Source organism: Gymnodraco acuticeps, unplaced genomic scaffold (genome assembly GCF_902827175.1).
Source record: "Gymnodraco acuticeps unplaced genomic scaffold, fGymAcu1.1, whole genome shotgun sequence".
Lineage (NCBI taxonomy): Eukaryota > Metazoa > Chordata > Actinopteri > Perciformes > Bathydraconidae > Gymnodraco > Gymnodraco acuticeps.
This window is the reverse complement of record NW_022990398.1, coordinates 383,936-399,319: the sequence shown is the minus strand read 5'-3', so window position 1 is coordinate 399,319 and position 15,384 is coordinate 383,936. Positions and strand designations below refer to the sequence as shown.

Sequence of the window (15,384 nt, the reverse complement as noted above, 5' to 3'; positions counted from 1 at the left end):
TGTTATGTTTCTGACTTTGTTACATGTGTTGCAGGTACAAACTTAACAGACAGGAAGACATGAACTAACATGTGCTTTTTATCCTGGCTTGTAGGGAGGTAATACATTTGTTGACACATTATATACAAAGATATTTCTGCCCCCAAGGATTTTGTTCTTAGATTCAAATGAATAGTTTGGAGATATATCCCTACACTTAAGTATCGAGTTCGCAATATCAATCCATGTCTATTTATATAGCCCAATATCACAAATGTTACATTTGTCTCAGTGGACTTCACAGTTTGTACAGAATATCAGTATGACAATACGACACCCTCTGTCCTTAGACCCTCACATCGTACAAGGAAAAACTTCCGGAGAAACCCACAGTTTAAAGGGAGAAACCTCAGGGAGAGCATCAGAGGAGGGATCCCTCTCCCAGGACGGACAGACGTGCAATAGATGCCGTGTGTAAATTGAAAAGATATTGCATTTACAACATAGGTAGACCAAATGTTTGGAAATGCATGTGTCTATAATAAGAAGATGAATCCACGAGGATGTCAACAATCCTGTGGGAGCCATCGGGGAAGTAGTATGATGAGAGTCAGGCAGGACTGCAGAGACTGGTTCAGCCACGACTCGAAGTCCAGACCAGGACCTCAGCCACGACTCAGGATCCCGGCGTAGATAGACACCAAAAAGAAATGTGGGGCAATATGTACAACATTTACAATATTTTTGAGGGTTTCCTTCTGTCGTGTGTTATATAGGTTGTTGCTTGCAAATGGTCTGCAAAGGCTAAAATCCCGTTGTTCCCTTCAGATAGAGTTTCTCTCCCACACACTTTTGCTCTGTTGTAATCCGGTATGTGGTATAGTTAAATATCATTTTCAACAGGATATAAATACTCAGGTAAAGATGTGTTGTTGTTATTTACTTTATTTTCCAAGTGTCACTCAAAAACTTTCCAGGGTCAAGACAAATACTTTAAATTGTTTTAATATAGATACAGATTTTTCACGGCTTGCATCAAATATAAACAAAACTACAAACAAATGATTTAATTAACTAAAGAGTGAGGGTATTTTCAAGTAACAAATAAGTCAAATAATGAAAAGGGGTTTCAGGGCTTTTTATTTTTCATGTAATAACGTGATTTTGAAAAGTATTAAGATCTCACTTCTAGTAATTTTGGCTTACCCTTTAATTGTTTGCATTTTATGGAAAAACATCCAATTATTTATCGGAAATTCAAATTAAAAGGTCAACGTGATGTGCTTTAACGATTGTTAGCTTATTGGTCGAAATTAACAAGCTTTTAACGTGAAAGGGCTTCTTCTGACGACATCACGTAATGTTTTTCTTAAACTGGTCGCACTTTCGACTCTTTTGATTAGCAATGTTTTTAATTTCATTTGGTAACACTGGGATAATAAATAACTAGTGCAAAACATGTCACATTTATATGTTCATTTATATTTGTTAGGAAATACTTGTTTTATTAAATGTTTGTACATTTAAGTTTTTTCGCGAAAGTAACACCTGTCACCGTTATTTACATTTACGTTGATAGATAGCCAAGGAGCTAACATGTGAGTAGCTGCTTCTGTTGACTTGACAGCTACACCTCTTAACTCATGACAATAAAACAACTAGCATTTAATGAAGAGAAAGGTTTAGAATAAACGGACATTAATACATTTTTTGTTTTCCTTTTTAACATATCCTGCTTCGGCAAAATAAGCTAACGTTGAAGCTAAAGTTAGCATGTCCTCTGTCAGCCACTGTCAACACTACAGGCTTCAGTAAAGCTTCAGTAAAGCTTCAGAACATCAGAAGAGCTGCAGCTTCAGTACATCATGTCTTCCTGCACAAGGTTGCTTTACTTTGTGAAGCACAGAAGCTTGTGGGCTCATGTTCGGAGAAATGTCACAACATGGTCTCCTGTTGGAGCTGCTTTCAATGCCAAACCTCAAAGAAGACAAAATCTGTTGGAGAAAAACGTGGTAAGTATTTGGGTACCACTTTACAATAAGACTACCCTTATAAAGGATTCATAAAGGGTTTATAATTAGGTTATTAATTAGGTTGTAAACACTTTATTAATCATTAAGAACCATTTATAAACCAGTTCTAACATAGTTGTCACACATCAACACAGGCTCACTATTTGCAAGATGACTAAGCCTTATATTGGCTACTTAGTTTACTTCGTCTTCTTCATCAGCCAACATCCTTGGTATCTGTTGTTCACTGAGTTGACTCTCCCCCCATCCATCTTGATGTTTCTTGGCATCTCTTTATGACCATTTATTGACGAGTTACTAACATTTATAACTGCCAAAATGGAGCCTTATTGTAAAGTGTAAAACACATTCCCATTTATTAATGAGTTACTACCATTTCTAATAAGGCTTAGCAGCACAGATACATGTGGGCTCACTATTTTGGCAAGCAGCCGGTCACAGTTGCCCTGTTTATCTCATGTCTTATTATTATTAAGGATTTATAAAGTGTTCACAACCTAATTAATTCATTAATTACAAACTATTCGTAAACCCTTTATAAGGGTAGTCTTATTGTAAAGTGGTACCAGTATTTGTTTTAAATGTGTCACTAAAACGTGTTACAACACTGCTATGTTAAAGCACATAACCTGCATTTAAACGGGCTTAAATGTGTGTTAATAAGCCATATTGATTTTATAAAGGACCACATTCTATATATTTTATTTCTAAGAAGCCGTTTTATAGATTTACTAAATTGTTGTTTATAATTGGGGGTATATTGGGTGGGGAATGAGCCATTTTAAAGAATGTAATATTACATTTTAAACTGATTGTTTTGCATACTATCAAGTGAAAAATGTAGTTTGGATTAACAATGTCATGACATTCATGTAACTATTTATTATTGTTATTAGTGGCTGCCAGTTCACTTACTTTTATAATACTGCCACTTCTTTATTTGTGTACTGATTTTATTTCATTTCTTTATTAAACATGTTAGTCTAGTGATTTTGATGTTTCCCTTTGCTGCTGTAACACTGTAAATGTCTTGCTGCGGGACAGATAAAGGATTTCTGGTTCTGCTTTCAGGGTTTGTTTGGAGTGTCTGAGCTCAGCTGTCCTGCAGGCTTTCAGGCGGCCACAGAGACGGCTCTGAGGAACACACGGCGGCTGGTGGACAAAGTTATTTCTGGTCCTTCGGGGGTGGAGACAGTCGAGTCTTTTGATCAGCTCTCAGATGAGTTGTGTAAAGTGGCTGATCTGGTGAGTGCTCCTTCTCTCTGATGACTACTGAAACTGTGCTGCTCTCCACAACTCGTGTGCAGAGGGGGTGCAGTGATGGCCTTTTTTTGTAGGTTGACCCGGAAGTCAGCATCTCCCTGGCTCACTTCAAAAAAAGCGAATGGGATTTCTCCATTGGATTTTGTATTATTGCAGAAAATAATCTCAAACGTTTATGACACTTACACGTTTTATTCAGCAGGATTATCCAAAAATATACACCACTTTATGATCTTTGAAGTAATAAGCTAACGTTAAACTATAAAGGAACTACAGCACCCTAACATGACTTCCCGTCACCACCGCTAAGCTAATGTTGGGCATGATGATGTTTAGTCCTCTGATTTAGACACTTGTTAGCAAACGCCAATTTTTGTATTCACTAGTGGGGTATTTACTGACGTATTTATGTTGCATAAAAAAAAAGTAACATTTCTTCAGCTGGTGTTAACCACAGACCTTATGTCAGGCTAACAACCAAAAGCACATTCAGGAAACCATTGACTTCCAGACGAGGGAACAGGAAGTGCTAAAATGCTCACTCATATCTGGGTTTTAGGACTCATTCCTGGCCCGCTCTATGCCCCATGTTCCTTTCTCCACTCTGAGATCCTCAGATGCTTCCCTCCTCATCGTTCCAAGGTCCAAATGTGTACTTAAAGGAGATAGGAGAGCCTTTGGAGTCAGGGCTCCTGGACTTTGGAAATACCTGCCAGATAAGATCAGCGCTGAAACCATATCTCCTCTTTAAATTGTCTTTGAAAAACCTGCTTTGTAAATATTACTTAAGTTAATTGTAATCTCTGTTCATTTGTATCCTTTGAGTTTTAAAGGGGCCCTATTCTGCTTATTTTAAGGTTCATATTTGTATTTTATGATTCCTTTATACTATCACTATGCGTCATGTGGTTCTTGGGTTACCTGCAGACCAACTTGCTTTTCTCTTCTCTCACAGGCAGACTTTGTTAAAGTAGCTCATCCAGACCCAGCGTTTCGCGAGGCTGCAGAGAAGAGCTGCATAGAGATCGGCACGGTGGTGGAGAAGTAAGACGAACCTTTCAAAAAGCAATCATGATGCATTTGTACAAATAAATGGAAGTATAAAGTAGCATAAAATAGAAATACTCAAATATAGCACACATGTCATTTTGTAATTGTGTTTTTTTCAGATTGAACACTAATGTGGAGCTTTGTAATAGTCTTAAAAAATTGCTGGATAACCCAGACACCGTGTCTCAGCTGGATCCTGATTCCAGGTAATTCCACTGCCATTTTGTTTAAAACATGGATTAAATAACAGTGTTTCTCTTTCTTTATTATCACATCAATATGTAATGTTTATATCATATCTAATGATGTAAATAATGATTCATTTCTGTTTGTTGTTTCCAGACGAGTGGCAGAGTTGTTCATGTTCGATTTTGAAATCAGTGGGATTCATCTGGATGAGAAGCTGGTGAGATGGTTATAATAGGTGGTTGTTATATTTCCTAGGGGGAAAGGGAAGTAATAAAAGATGACATAACCAAAACCACTGTTTGTCCACAGTTACACCATACTAGACCATATAGCATTGGTGTAGTCATAGAAGGATATTTTCCATGGGACAGCGCATGTATTTTGATGTGGTAGCCAGCAGGTACATTTTGGTTGTTCATCTGGGAAAGAAACAGACAAGTTGTGAATAAAACATAAAGACAGCATGCTTGAATATGCCTCCACCCCCTGCTGTGTTTACTAACTTCTTTTCTCCACAGAGGAAGGAGGCGGTGGCTCTTCATGTGAAGCTTCTGGATCTAAACAACGAGTTCCTGGTCAATTCTCACCAGCCCAACAGGATCGCCAGGTCTGCGATTCCCGAACATCTACACCTGCACTTTGCCAGTGAAGGAAGCTTCATCCAAGTGGGGGGATTACACGCTGACTCCCCCGATGACTTGGTATGTGCCTGAAATGATTTGGGAACCTTTATACTTTTTGTTCAGCAGGTGGCGCCACTGCCATGTGTCAGATTGTAGGACTGGATGTAAGGGCAGGTTGAAGATGTGTAATATATACTCTGTCCTGACAACATATGATACGCCATGAGTTGTAAAATCCTGAATAAGCAGAGTAACTTACATGATCTGCATTTCTAATGACAAACGTCTGAATGTTGTGTCATGTTAAATGTTGCGGCTTCAGAATTGTGGGACAGCATTTTTCCTTTCCTTTCCTTAAGGATGGTCCAGTGTATCCTAAGCTAAAGAAGATTTCAAAGGAGGCATTGAAGCTCCTTTCCTATCATCTAGAGCAGTGTTTCTCAAACTTTTTCATATCAAGGACCACTTAACCAATAAAAAAACACTCGCGGACCACCTAACTCCACAAATATAAAAAAACACATCGTTTTTCTAGAACAGATTACAAATCGCCTGAAAATGGTACAAACAAGTGGCAACATGTGTGATGAAGGTGTTGCGCTGGGCAAACTTAACCTCGCTCCATTGCGGAGATATTCCCGCGAGAGTGCGGAAAACTGAAATGTATTTATTTATTTCAAATGTGAAATGTTACCAATATACTCACGGACCACTAGGGGGTGCTCACGGACCACCAGTGGTCCGCGGACCACACTTTGAGAAGCACTGATCTAGAGCACACGTGTCAAACTCAAGGCCCGCTTGGTGGATTTAATTTTGGCCCGCAGGATAATTTCTAATTACTATTAGATCTGGCCCGCCGGTATATTGCACACACACTAGGGCTGTGCGATTATGGCAAAAATCATAATCACGATTATTTGGGTCAATAATTTATATCACGATTATTTTGACGATTATTCATTGACCATTTATTGAACTTTAAAACAAATAATATTTTACCAATAAACAAGATCAACAAATATGTTGGAGCGCTCTTCCAAAACCATACTAAACATATATTATTAATATGATAAATAAAAATAAATTAGACCAAAATAAATGAAATCAAACATGATGCAGTGCACTGTCACAACCTACTGAAAACTCCTTAACATATAGCCAACATTTTGGTAAAACATATTCAACATATTCCACTCAGTTAAACGTTGAAGGCTGGCCCACCGTCATGGTCCAGAAGTAACAGGAAATAAATGTTGAACTACAATTTAAGACCAAATAAAAATGTTTAGGCCACCATGGCAAAGGCTGGTAGGGCTGCTCGTGTTATCTCTTAAAGATGCTTTGCAAGAAACACCAGCCTGTTTACATGGTCTGGTTTCAGAGATGAGCGCAGGCAGGTGACGATATTGCCACCTGTACTGAAGACCCTCAGCCACGCCCCGACACAGGGGTGACGCCGGCCAATCACAAAGCTTTGATGCGTTCAAGTGCATTATTCTGGCACAGGAAGATTATGTTACAGGACATTAACGATAAAACTGAATATTGTTGTTCTATTTTTAGACACATCTCGCGATCGACTGGTTGGGCACCCCTGGGCTAGACCATAGGTATGTTGTGGTAGCAAAGTAGTCAGCTGAAGCCACATCTCTCTCAACTTCCCCACGGCATTTGTCATATAGTGCAGGCAGCGCAGACCTGCTGAAATAATACCGAGACGGCATCGCGTAACGCTTGTCCAACGTGTTGACAAGTTGCTTAAAGCCCTGGTTGCTAACAGTGCTAACTGGGCACATATCTTTAGCGATGTGAAATGTAATGGCAAAGTACTTGCAAATAGTGGAAATAGTTTGACCCTTCTTTTTAACGAGTTTCTGCTCTTGTTCTGACATCTTCGCTCGCGCTGAACACTCACAACACATGTCACTCCCACGTGGCCGAGTGGGCTTTTAGGGAGGGGCGAAAGCGCACCCAGCAAAAATAATCGTATTTTGTCAATTATGCTGTTTTCATAATCGTCGCAAACCATAATCGTAATCGCGATTAAAATACGATTAATTGCACAGCCCTAAGTCACACACCTTCACTCCATCCTGAGGATTTCCTCCGCTCAGAGCCTGACCCCAAACATTGATGAACTTGCACCCAAGATGAGATGCCAAGTATCTGGCTTGAACTAGCATCACAGAGCAGCACACTGAGTTTAATGGATGTTTCCTTCTGCACTTGTTTTCTTGCAACAACAGGGCATGTTTGTTATTTTCTTTGAGGGGAATAGTTTTGTTGAAGCTGCTGTCGGCCTGTGGAAAAATGTAATCATATAAAATGACTCCGGAAAAGCTGCAGATAGAGCCATAAGAAATGAATGCAACTGATTATTTAATGTTTAATGTTGTTTTTAAAGGCAATAATTTAATCCGAATCCGAATCCCTTTATTAGTCCCACAGAGGGGAAATTTGCATCGTTACAGCAGGAAAGAGCCACAGACAGCTTAATGTTACATATGTTAAAAAAAGTACTAAGTTATGATATAATAAAAAAGATAAAAGTAAAAAAAAAATACAGCTTTGTTTGTTCCAGGTTTAAAATGTGCAATAAGTTCAATTAAATAAGTTTTGCAATAAACATTGAACCAGTCCGGCCCTCGACTAGTACCGATTTTTTAATGTTGGCCCACTGTGTACTTGAGTTTGACACCCCTGATCTAGAGAATTCAAACAGCTCTTATCATGGCTGACACTTAGAAACCTCTGAGTCATTTCACTTCGTTAGGAACCTTCTTGAGAGAAATTGAGAATTCGACCCCTTGTTCCTCACATGATGTGGAGCAGTATAATGTAAACGTGTGTTTTCTAGCACCACATAGTGGACACAGGAAGTGGTGCAAGATGTGCGTGGGATAACGAGGACCCATTCAGTTAAATATTCTGTAATATCATGGATTTTGTTCTGTCCTGGTTCCACTTGCAGGTTCGAGAAATCGCCTACAGGATTTACCTGTATCCTAACGCAGATCTGATGAAGTGTCTGGAGGAGCTGCTGAAGTGCAGATACAAAATGGCCAAACTGGTGGGCTACGAGTCGTACGCTCACCGAGCCCTGAAGGGAACCATGGCCAAAACACCAGGTTTGTACCTCTCTCTGCTTCAGCATTAATACAGTATCTTTCAGTCAGTGCCGTGACTGCAAATATGATTTCAGTATTGGCATGAAACCATTTTTAAAAGACACAGATTAATATAAGATACAGACATTATTTTTGCTCTTTTTGTGCTTTTAGTCTCCGATTATTTACAGGCTGTTTATTCCTTTTTGTTTCCCTTTGCAGAGACGGTGATGAGCTTCCTTCAGTTGTTAACAGACAAGCTGTCAGACAAGTACGGTCTCATTTTAATAAATCATTAAGAAATATTCAGATAAATTATTCAGTTTGATATTTTTTCTGAATAGTTGTGAACATTTTTCTCAAAATGTGTTATTTTTCGGGGCCAGTGATGGAAAATAACTTAAAAGCGTTTGTACAATTTTGAGGTAGTTGTACTTTTAAATCACTATATTTATTTGACAAGATGAGTTACTGTGAAGGTTCATATTTCTGTTAGAAAAATATAATGGATTCCTGGAAGTACAACATATTATTTAAGTTAGCTTCACCTGTGACAGCTGCAGAATTGTTATTTCTTTAACATAAATGCATCATTAAAGAGGCCATGTTGTGCTTTGGGGGGTTTTCCCTTTCCTGTAGTGTGTTCAATTGTGCTTGTAAATGGTCTGCAAAGGCTCGCTCCTATTGGCTAGCGCTCCAACACATTGAACGTGATAGGCTAAGGGGCGGGACATCTCAAAGCGTTTGACAAATCACAACAGAGCCGGCCAGCTAACCAATCAGAGCAGACTGGGCTCTGGTTTCAGACAGAGGGTGAAAAGAGGTGCTGCAGCACAGGCAGTATGAGAAAAAGAAAGAGCTTTTTGAACATTAAAGCATGGAGACATGTCACAGGAGAGGCGCTAGATACTAATATGAACCTAAAAATGACTCGACTGGGGCCCCTTAAATTAGAATCCAGTCGTAAATGTACACAAATTCAGTTAGTTTAATAAATATTATCAGTAAATCAGTTTTTTGTCACATTCCCTCCTCTGGTTTCTAACATCTGGAGTCGTTAAACAGACCAAAGATATGTGAGTCAGGTGCACCTGAGCCTCTAAATTACCCACAGGATAAATGAATGTCCAGGGTGTTTCCCCGCCTTCAGCCAAATGCATGCTGGGATATGCTCGCGCATAGGTGGGTACTGGAATGAAGCCTCGAGTCAATTAGCTCACGACTTGTTGTTGTTTTTTCCTTTAATCTCTCACAGGACAGCCAAAGACTTCACGATGATGAGTAACATGAAGAAGAAACTCAACCCACTTAATGCTGTGAGTCATATCTTCTTTCCTATGAGGATATTTTTAAGTTCTTTTGCTGGTTTTTAAAGTCTGTCTAAACTTAAAAGGCTGCAGGACAACAGGGGATACCTCACATAACTCATTTAATGGATTGTTTTATAGTAATAAAGACAAAATAAACACATAAGCAGCAGCCCAGGCATCATAACCATTTTTATACTCAATGTTTTTTGTTTTTTTTCATATTTACCTGCAAATATTACACATTTCATATTAAAGCGGCAACATACATTTGTTACATTTACTTTTATAGTCACTTTAATTAAATGTAGTCTATTTTATTGTGATTCTTTCATCACATGTTAAACATTTGTTGTTTTAGGAGCTCATGCCGTGGGATCATCCGTACCTCAGCGGTGTCCTGCGTGCTGAAAGGCGAGTCGTTTTCTATTCGAGTTTTTTTATTATCCTGCTGTCATTTGATAAAGTCAACATGATCTGTATCTCTTTTGGATGTTTGTAATTTCATATTCCAGCAGGGTGTGAGCTGTTGTCGGGTTTCAGCTCATCCTCAGGTGTTACAAAAGGTTTCACAGGGAGGAGAATGAGAGTCATCTCAGTGTCTCAAACTCCTTTATAATCCAGGACAAATGAATCTGCTGCTCCAGGGGGCTTTTACTCTTCAACAGTTTTTAAAGGTCTCCTATTATGCTATTTTTAGGCATATAATATGGTTCTAATATGGGAAATTATGTATTGAAGTCAATGGGGAGAGAAAGATTATCTTTCGATCCCGTTCCACGAATTACACACATGATGTTTGTCAATCTTAAAAAATCATTTCCATGTCAAAAAAGTCACAGTTTGTCTTAAAACTGTTGAAATATAAGACTATGAAAAATACGCAACTAGAAAGACTACAAATCCCAGAATCCCGGTCCCGCATGCTTGCTCTCACAGAACCGACTAACTCCTCTTGTGTGTATTTACAGCTCTCAACATGCCCAGACTTGGAGTGATTTTCACCTCTTTTAATACTTTTCGCCTCATTCTGAAAGAAAGAAGTGAAATGTGTCAATGTGACGGCCGTCTTGGTGTGTGGTGCGAGACGGGAGTTGTAGTTCATTGAGCGTTTCACACAAACAAAAGTGTTACTTCACAGTTTTACGACACATTTTTATTTTTTTGACTTGCAAAATCATCTTTTAAATTGATCATATGTGTAATTTGTGGCACAATTCAAACGGGATCGAAAGATAATCTTTCTCTCGCCATTGACTTCAATAGATAATTTTTTCCGAAATAAGGTCCCATGGAGGTCCCCCGGAAAGGGAGGGACTTCACCTCTCTATTACGTCCAAAACACGTCAGGCATGTTTTCTGATAGCAACGTTTCTGATAGGGCCGTGGGTGGGAAGCCAGCCCACATTTCCGATATTACGTCATATCGGACGCAAATCTGGATCAGCTCCGTTGTAGCCCCGTTTTTAGAGATTTGGGCACGGAGGAAAAGAGAGAGGGTTTTATTTTCTGACGCTGCGTGAGTTCCCCGACACACCGGGGACACATAGTTATGTATAAAAGACATCAAAACGTGCATTTTGCATGATAGGTCCCCTTTAAAACATGTTGCCGCCCTCACCAGTATCTACTCTTGTAATAGTTTCGAGATGTTTTGATTGTAGACACACTTTTTATTAGACAGACGCAGCAGAGAGATAACAGGAAATGAGGGAAGGGAGAGACGGAGATTAACAGATGTTTCTCTTTTCTTAATGAGCTGCACTTCTCCCTCCCAGTGCTCACTAGAGACAAGACCGGTCCAAACGTCCTGGAGGAGTTATATAAACAAATATTTATTGCAGACATGGATACCTCAAGAGAAAATAAATATCAATAACATATTATTACTGTGATGTTTTTTAATAACATTGTCATCCTAGTAATCCACAATCTTTGGAAATGTAACAGTAATCTAATTACATCTTTTATTATGAAACTGTAGGGGAATACTTAGTTGTATCCTGATTACCCATTACGGTAATCCTTTACTCCCCAAGCGTGGAAATGCAGTACAGATTGTGTGTGTGAGGTTAACGGAGCAGCAGTCTGTTTTTCATCACTGATAAAACACTACAAGCATTTTGGTTTGGTGGGTTATCTAAAGTGCTTCATAGCGTCCATATTTAGACCCCCTCCCTTTTGCCCTGAGCTCTGTCTGGTAGCTTTGTCTAACAGTTGATTTCACAATAATCAGGGGAGTTTTAGACATGTGTGTTTGTTGAGCAATTGGGGAAAAAGCAGTCACTAATCCGACCGTATACATTTGTTCCCCTTCATACAACAGTTAAAAACATGAATTAACTGTCTCTGGCATACATTACATTACATGTCACTTGTTAGACGCTTTTATCCAAAGCGACTTACATACTCAATACTGTGGGCAATCCCCACAGGAGCAACTTGGGGTGAAGTGTCTTGCCCAGGGACACAACGACATGCTGACTGCAGTGGGGTTTGAACCTGCTGTGACCCCCTGATCCGAACACCAACGCACAACCCACTGCACCACACACCTCCCCTTTACAAGGCTTTCAACCGATTCATAAAAGTTGTGATCCTTAACGCTTCAAATAGATAAGGCCATAACAGCTGATCAAAGGCCTTTGCAGCGCCTCACCTTTCCCACCGGAAGAGAAATATCTATAATGTTCGTTTGGATTTGTGATTCTGATTGTGTTTTGGTAAACGGCAGGTTCAACATCGAGCCCAGTCTGTACAGCCCGTACTTCTCTCTGGGCGCCTGCATGGAGGGTCTGAACCATCTCTTCTCTCAGCTGTACGGCGTGTCCCTCATGTCCGAACAGCCGAGCGCCGGAGAGGTCTGGAACGAGGACGTTCGCAAACTGGTCTGTGCTTAATAATCATATCAAGATATCTAGGATAAAATATGTGTCCTCTTAAATTATATGTATAGTTTACAAATGCTGCTTTAGTTTAACACATGAAGTACAAGCAAACAGTATTTTTGTCAGCCTGTATATTGTAACACTGTAAAACTGCTAGTAATCCTTATTCTTTTTTATTTACCTGTAATGTGTAAGGGAATTCTATTTCATGTTTCCTGCTTAAGTAATCCCGTTGCATGTAATCCATTACTCCCAATTGTGTGTGTGTGTGTGTGGTGTGTGTGTGTGTGTGTGTGTGTGTGTGTGTGTGTGTGTGTGTGGTGTGGTGGTGTGTGTGTGTGTGTGTGTGTGTGTGTGTGTGTGTGTGTGTGTGTGTGTGTGTGTGTGTGTGTGTGTGTGTGTGTGTGTGTGTGTGTGTGTGTGTGTGTGTGTGTGTGTGTGTGTGTGTGTGTGTGTGTGTGTGTGTGTGTACAGGCTGTGGTTCATGAGACGGAGGGATTATTTGGATACATCTACTGTGACTTCTTCCAGCGGCAGAATAAACCTCATCAGGTGTGAAAACGTTATCATGTTTAAATCTTCTTGTTAGTTTCTCCTTTGAAATACGGGCTCATAAAATGTAGAGTAGAATAAATACTCAAAACTGTAATAATGTATTTGTTTATTCCACACATGGCAGTTATTTTAAAACAAAACATGTACACTTATACTGGTTGTTTTTGTTATCGCGCATGGTGGAAAGGAGCATGGAGAAGACAATCTTATTCGACCTTCCCCTTCTTGCAAAACAATAATAAAATAAATAAAAATGAAATAACCATTAAAAAGTAAAATAAAAGCAATATTCTTTCAGTCACAGTTGCTTACAAATACTGAAACATAAAACCAGAACACAATCAAAAGTCAACTTCATACTGTCTAATTACAAATATAATCTTATAATATATACATATGTTGATTAAAAACAAAGTAAAACATAAAGACAGAATCAGAATACCTTGATTCGTCCCACATAGGGGACATTTACGTTGTTACAGCAAAAGGGAAGATCGAGACTAGACTATTAGATAAAGGGCATGGAGGAGTCTTCCACGGCCCCATCTCACCTTCATCCTCCTCCCCCTCCTCCTCCTCTCTCTGCAGGACTGTCACTTCACTATCCGAGGGGGCCGCTGGCTCCAGGAGATGGGTAAGTACCAGCTGCCGGTGGTGGTTCTGATGCTGAGTCTGCCGCATCCCACCCAGAGGGCCCCCACCCTGCTGACCCCCGGCATGATGGAGAACCTCTTCCACGAGATGGGCCACGCCATGCACTCCATGCTGGGACGCACCCGCTACCAGCATGTGACAGGTGGGGAGGGGTCACTCATAGTTTATATTAAGAGAGATAAGAGAACTTTATTGATCCCAATTAGGGAAATGTTTGTGTTGCAGCAGCAGAAACAGACATGGCATTGTACAATAACAATTAAAAGAAATAAACAAGAAAGTAGAAAATATACATGTTGAATTTACAAATTAACAATAACAAGATATAAAGCAAGGTATTGTATATACATAAGTATGTGACAGATGGAATATTAAAGTGAATATATACATAAAATGTACAGTGTGATTGTATTCCAAGAGAAACTATGGAGCTACACAAGCAACTTCAACAAACTCCTACTGTATACATTTGTACTAACATATTCATATTCATCCATTTAGTGTCTACTACTTTTATTTTTTATATATATATATGATTATATAAGTGGGTGTACACGTGGGAATGTATGTATATATACATGTATTTATATATTTGTATTTGGCATGTTGGGAAACAGAAATGTGTTCTTTCTGTCTATTATTAGTAAATTAAGACATTATTTTTGATTATAAAGTATTTTGTATTATTCACACGTTTCATTCATTGATGGATATACTGTGTGTGTTCTGATATCTGAGCCCTGACGTCTCTCCTCTAGGAACCAGATGTGCGACTGATTTTGCTGAAGTCCCGTCCATCCTCATGGAGTACTTCGCCTCCGACTACAGAGTCGTCAGCCAGTTTGCACGACACTATGAAACTGGACAGGTAACCATAACCCCATAAACGAATGAGTTAGGATTTTACCACCTTCCTGTCCCCTGGTCTGGAGGTCAAGGCAAGGCAAGGCAAGTTTATTTATATAGCACTTTTCAACACAAGGCAATTCAAAGTGCTTTACAAAAAATGAAAGAGATTAAGAAAATGGCATTTAAAATCAGTCATCAAAAAGAAAAGCTAATAAAATAAACATTAAAAGAAAAAATACATGGATAAAAGTTACAGTGCAGTTTAAGATATGAATAGTTCAATTAAAAGCAGCGACAAAAAGAAAAGTCTTCAGCCTGGATTTAAAAGTAGTCAGAGTTGTAGCGGACCTGCAGGTTTCTGGGAGTTTGTTCCAGATATTTGGAGCATAATAACTGAACGCTGCTTCTCCATGTTTAGTTCTGACTCTGGGGACAGAAAGCTGACCAGTCCCTGAAGACCTGAGAGATCTGGATGGTTCATAATTTAGCAGGAGGTCAGAAATGTATTTTGGGCCTAAACCATTCAGTGCTTTATAAACCAGCAGCAGTATTTTGAAATCTATTCTTTGACACACAGGAAGCCAGTGTAAAGACTTCAGAACTGGAGTGATGTGATCCACTTTCTTAGTGTTAGTGAGGACTCGAGCAGCAGCATTCTGAATTAGCTGCAGCTTCCTAATAGATTTTTTAGTGAGACCTGTGAAGACACCATTGCAGTAGTCGAGTCTACTGAAGATATATTACAAGGTTTTTTTTAACGTGTTACTGGTTGTCGGACACAAAATCAGTATTGTTACCCTGAAATAAGTCAGTAAATTTAAAAACAGTGGTTGCTAACAAGTGTCTAAATGAGACGACTAAACGTCATCACGCCCAACATTAGC

The 15,384-nt window shown here is 39.3% G+C and overlaps 1 protein-coding gene across 1 annotated transcript in view; it reads left to right on the top strand.

The window, feature by feature from the left end:
• The first annotated feature begins 1,547 nt into the window (after window positions 1–1,547).
• Window positions 1,548–15,384, top strand: part of LOC117551766 (mitochondrial intermediate peptidase-like) — a 39,996-nt gene continuing 26,159 nt past the window's right edge. The window contains exons 1-14 of the mRNA XM_034224784.1: window positions 1,548–1,991; window positions 3,084–3,257; window positions 4,231–4,319; window positions 4,445–4,531; window positions 4,668–4,731; window positions 5,033–5,215; window positions 8,112–8,268; window positions 8,470–8,518; window positions 9,503–9,563; window positions 9,916–9,968; window positions 12,289–12,442; window positions 12,917–12,994; window positions 13,586–13,793; window positions 14,410–14,519. Coding sequence (XP_034080675.1) covers window positions 1,845–1,991; window positions 3,084–3,257; window positions 4,231–4,319; window positions 4,445–4,531; window positions 4,668–4,731; window positions 5,033–5,215; window positions 8,112–8,268; window positions 8,470–8,518; window positions 9,503–9,563; window positions 9,916–9,968; window positions 12,289–12,442; window positions 12,917–12,994; window positions 13,586–13,793; window positions 14,410–14,519 — 1,614 coding nt within the window. The 5' untranslated portion in view covers window positions 1,548–1,844. The remainder of the gene's footprint in view (window positions 1,992–3,083; window positions 3,258–4,230; window positions 4,320–4,444; window positions 4,532–4,667; window positions 4,732–5,032; window positions 5,216–8,111; window positions 8,269–8,469; window positions 8,519–9,502; window positions 9,564–9,915; window positions 9,969–12,288; window positions 12,443–12,916; window positions 12,995–13,585; window positions 13,794–14,409; window positions 14,520–15,384) is intronic.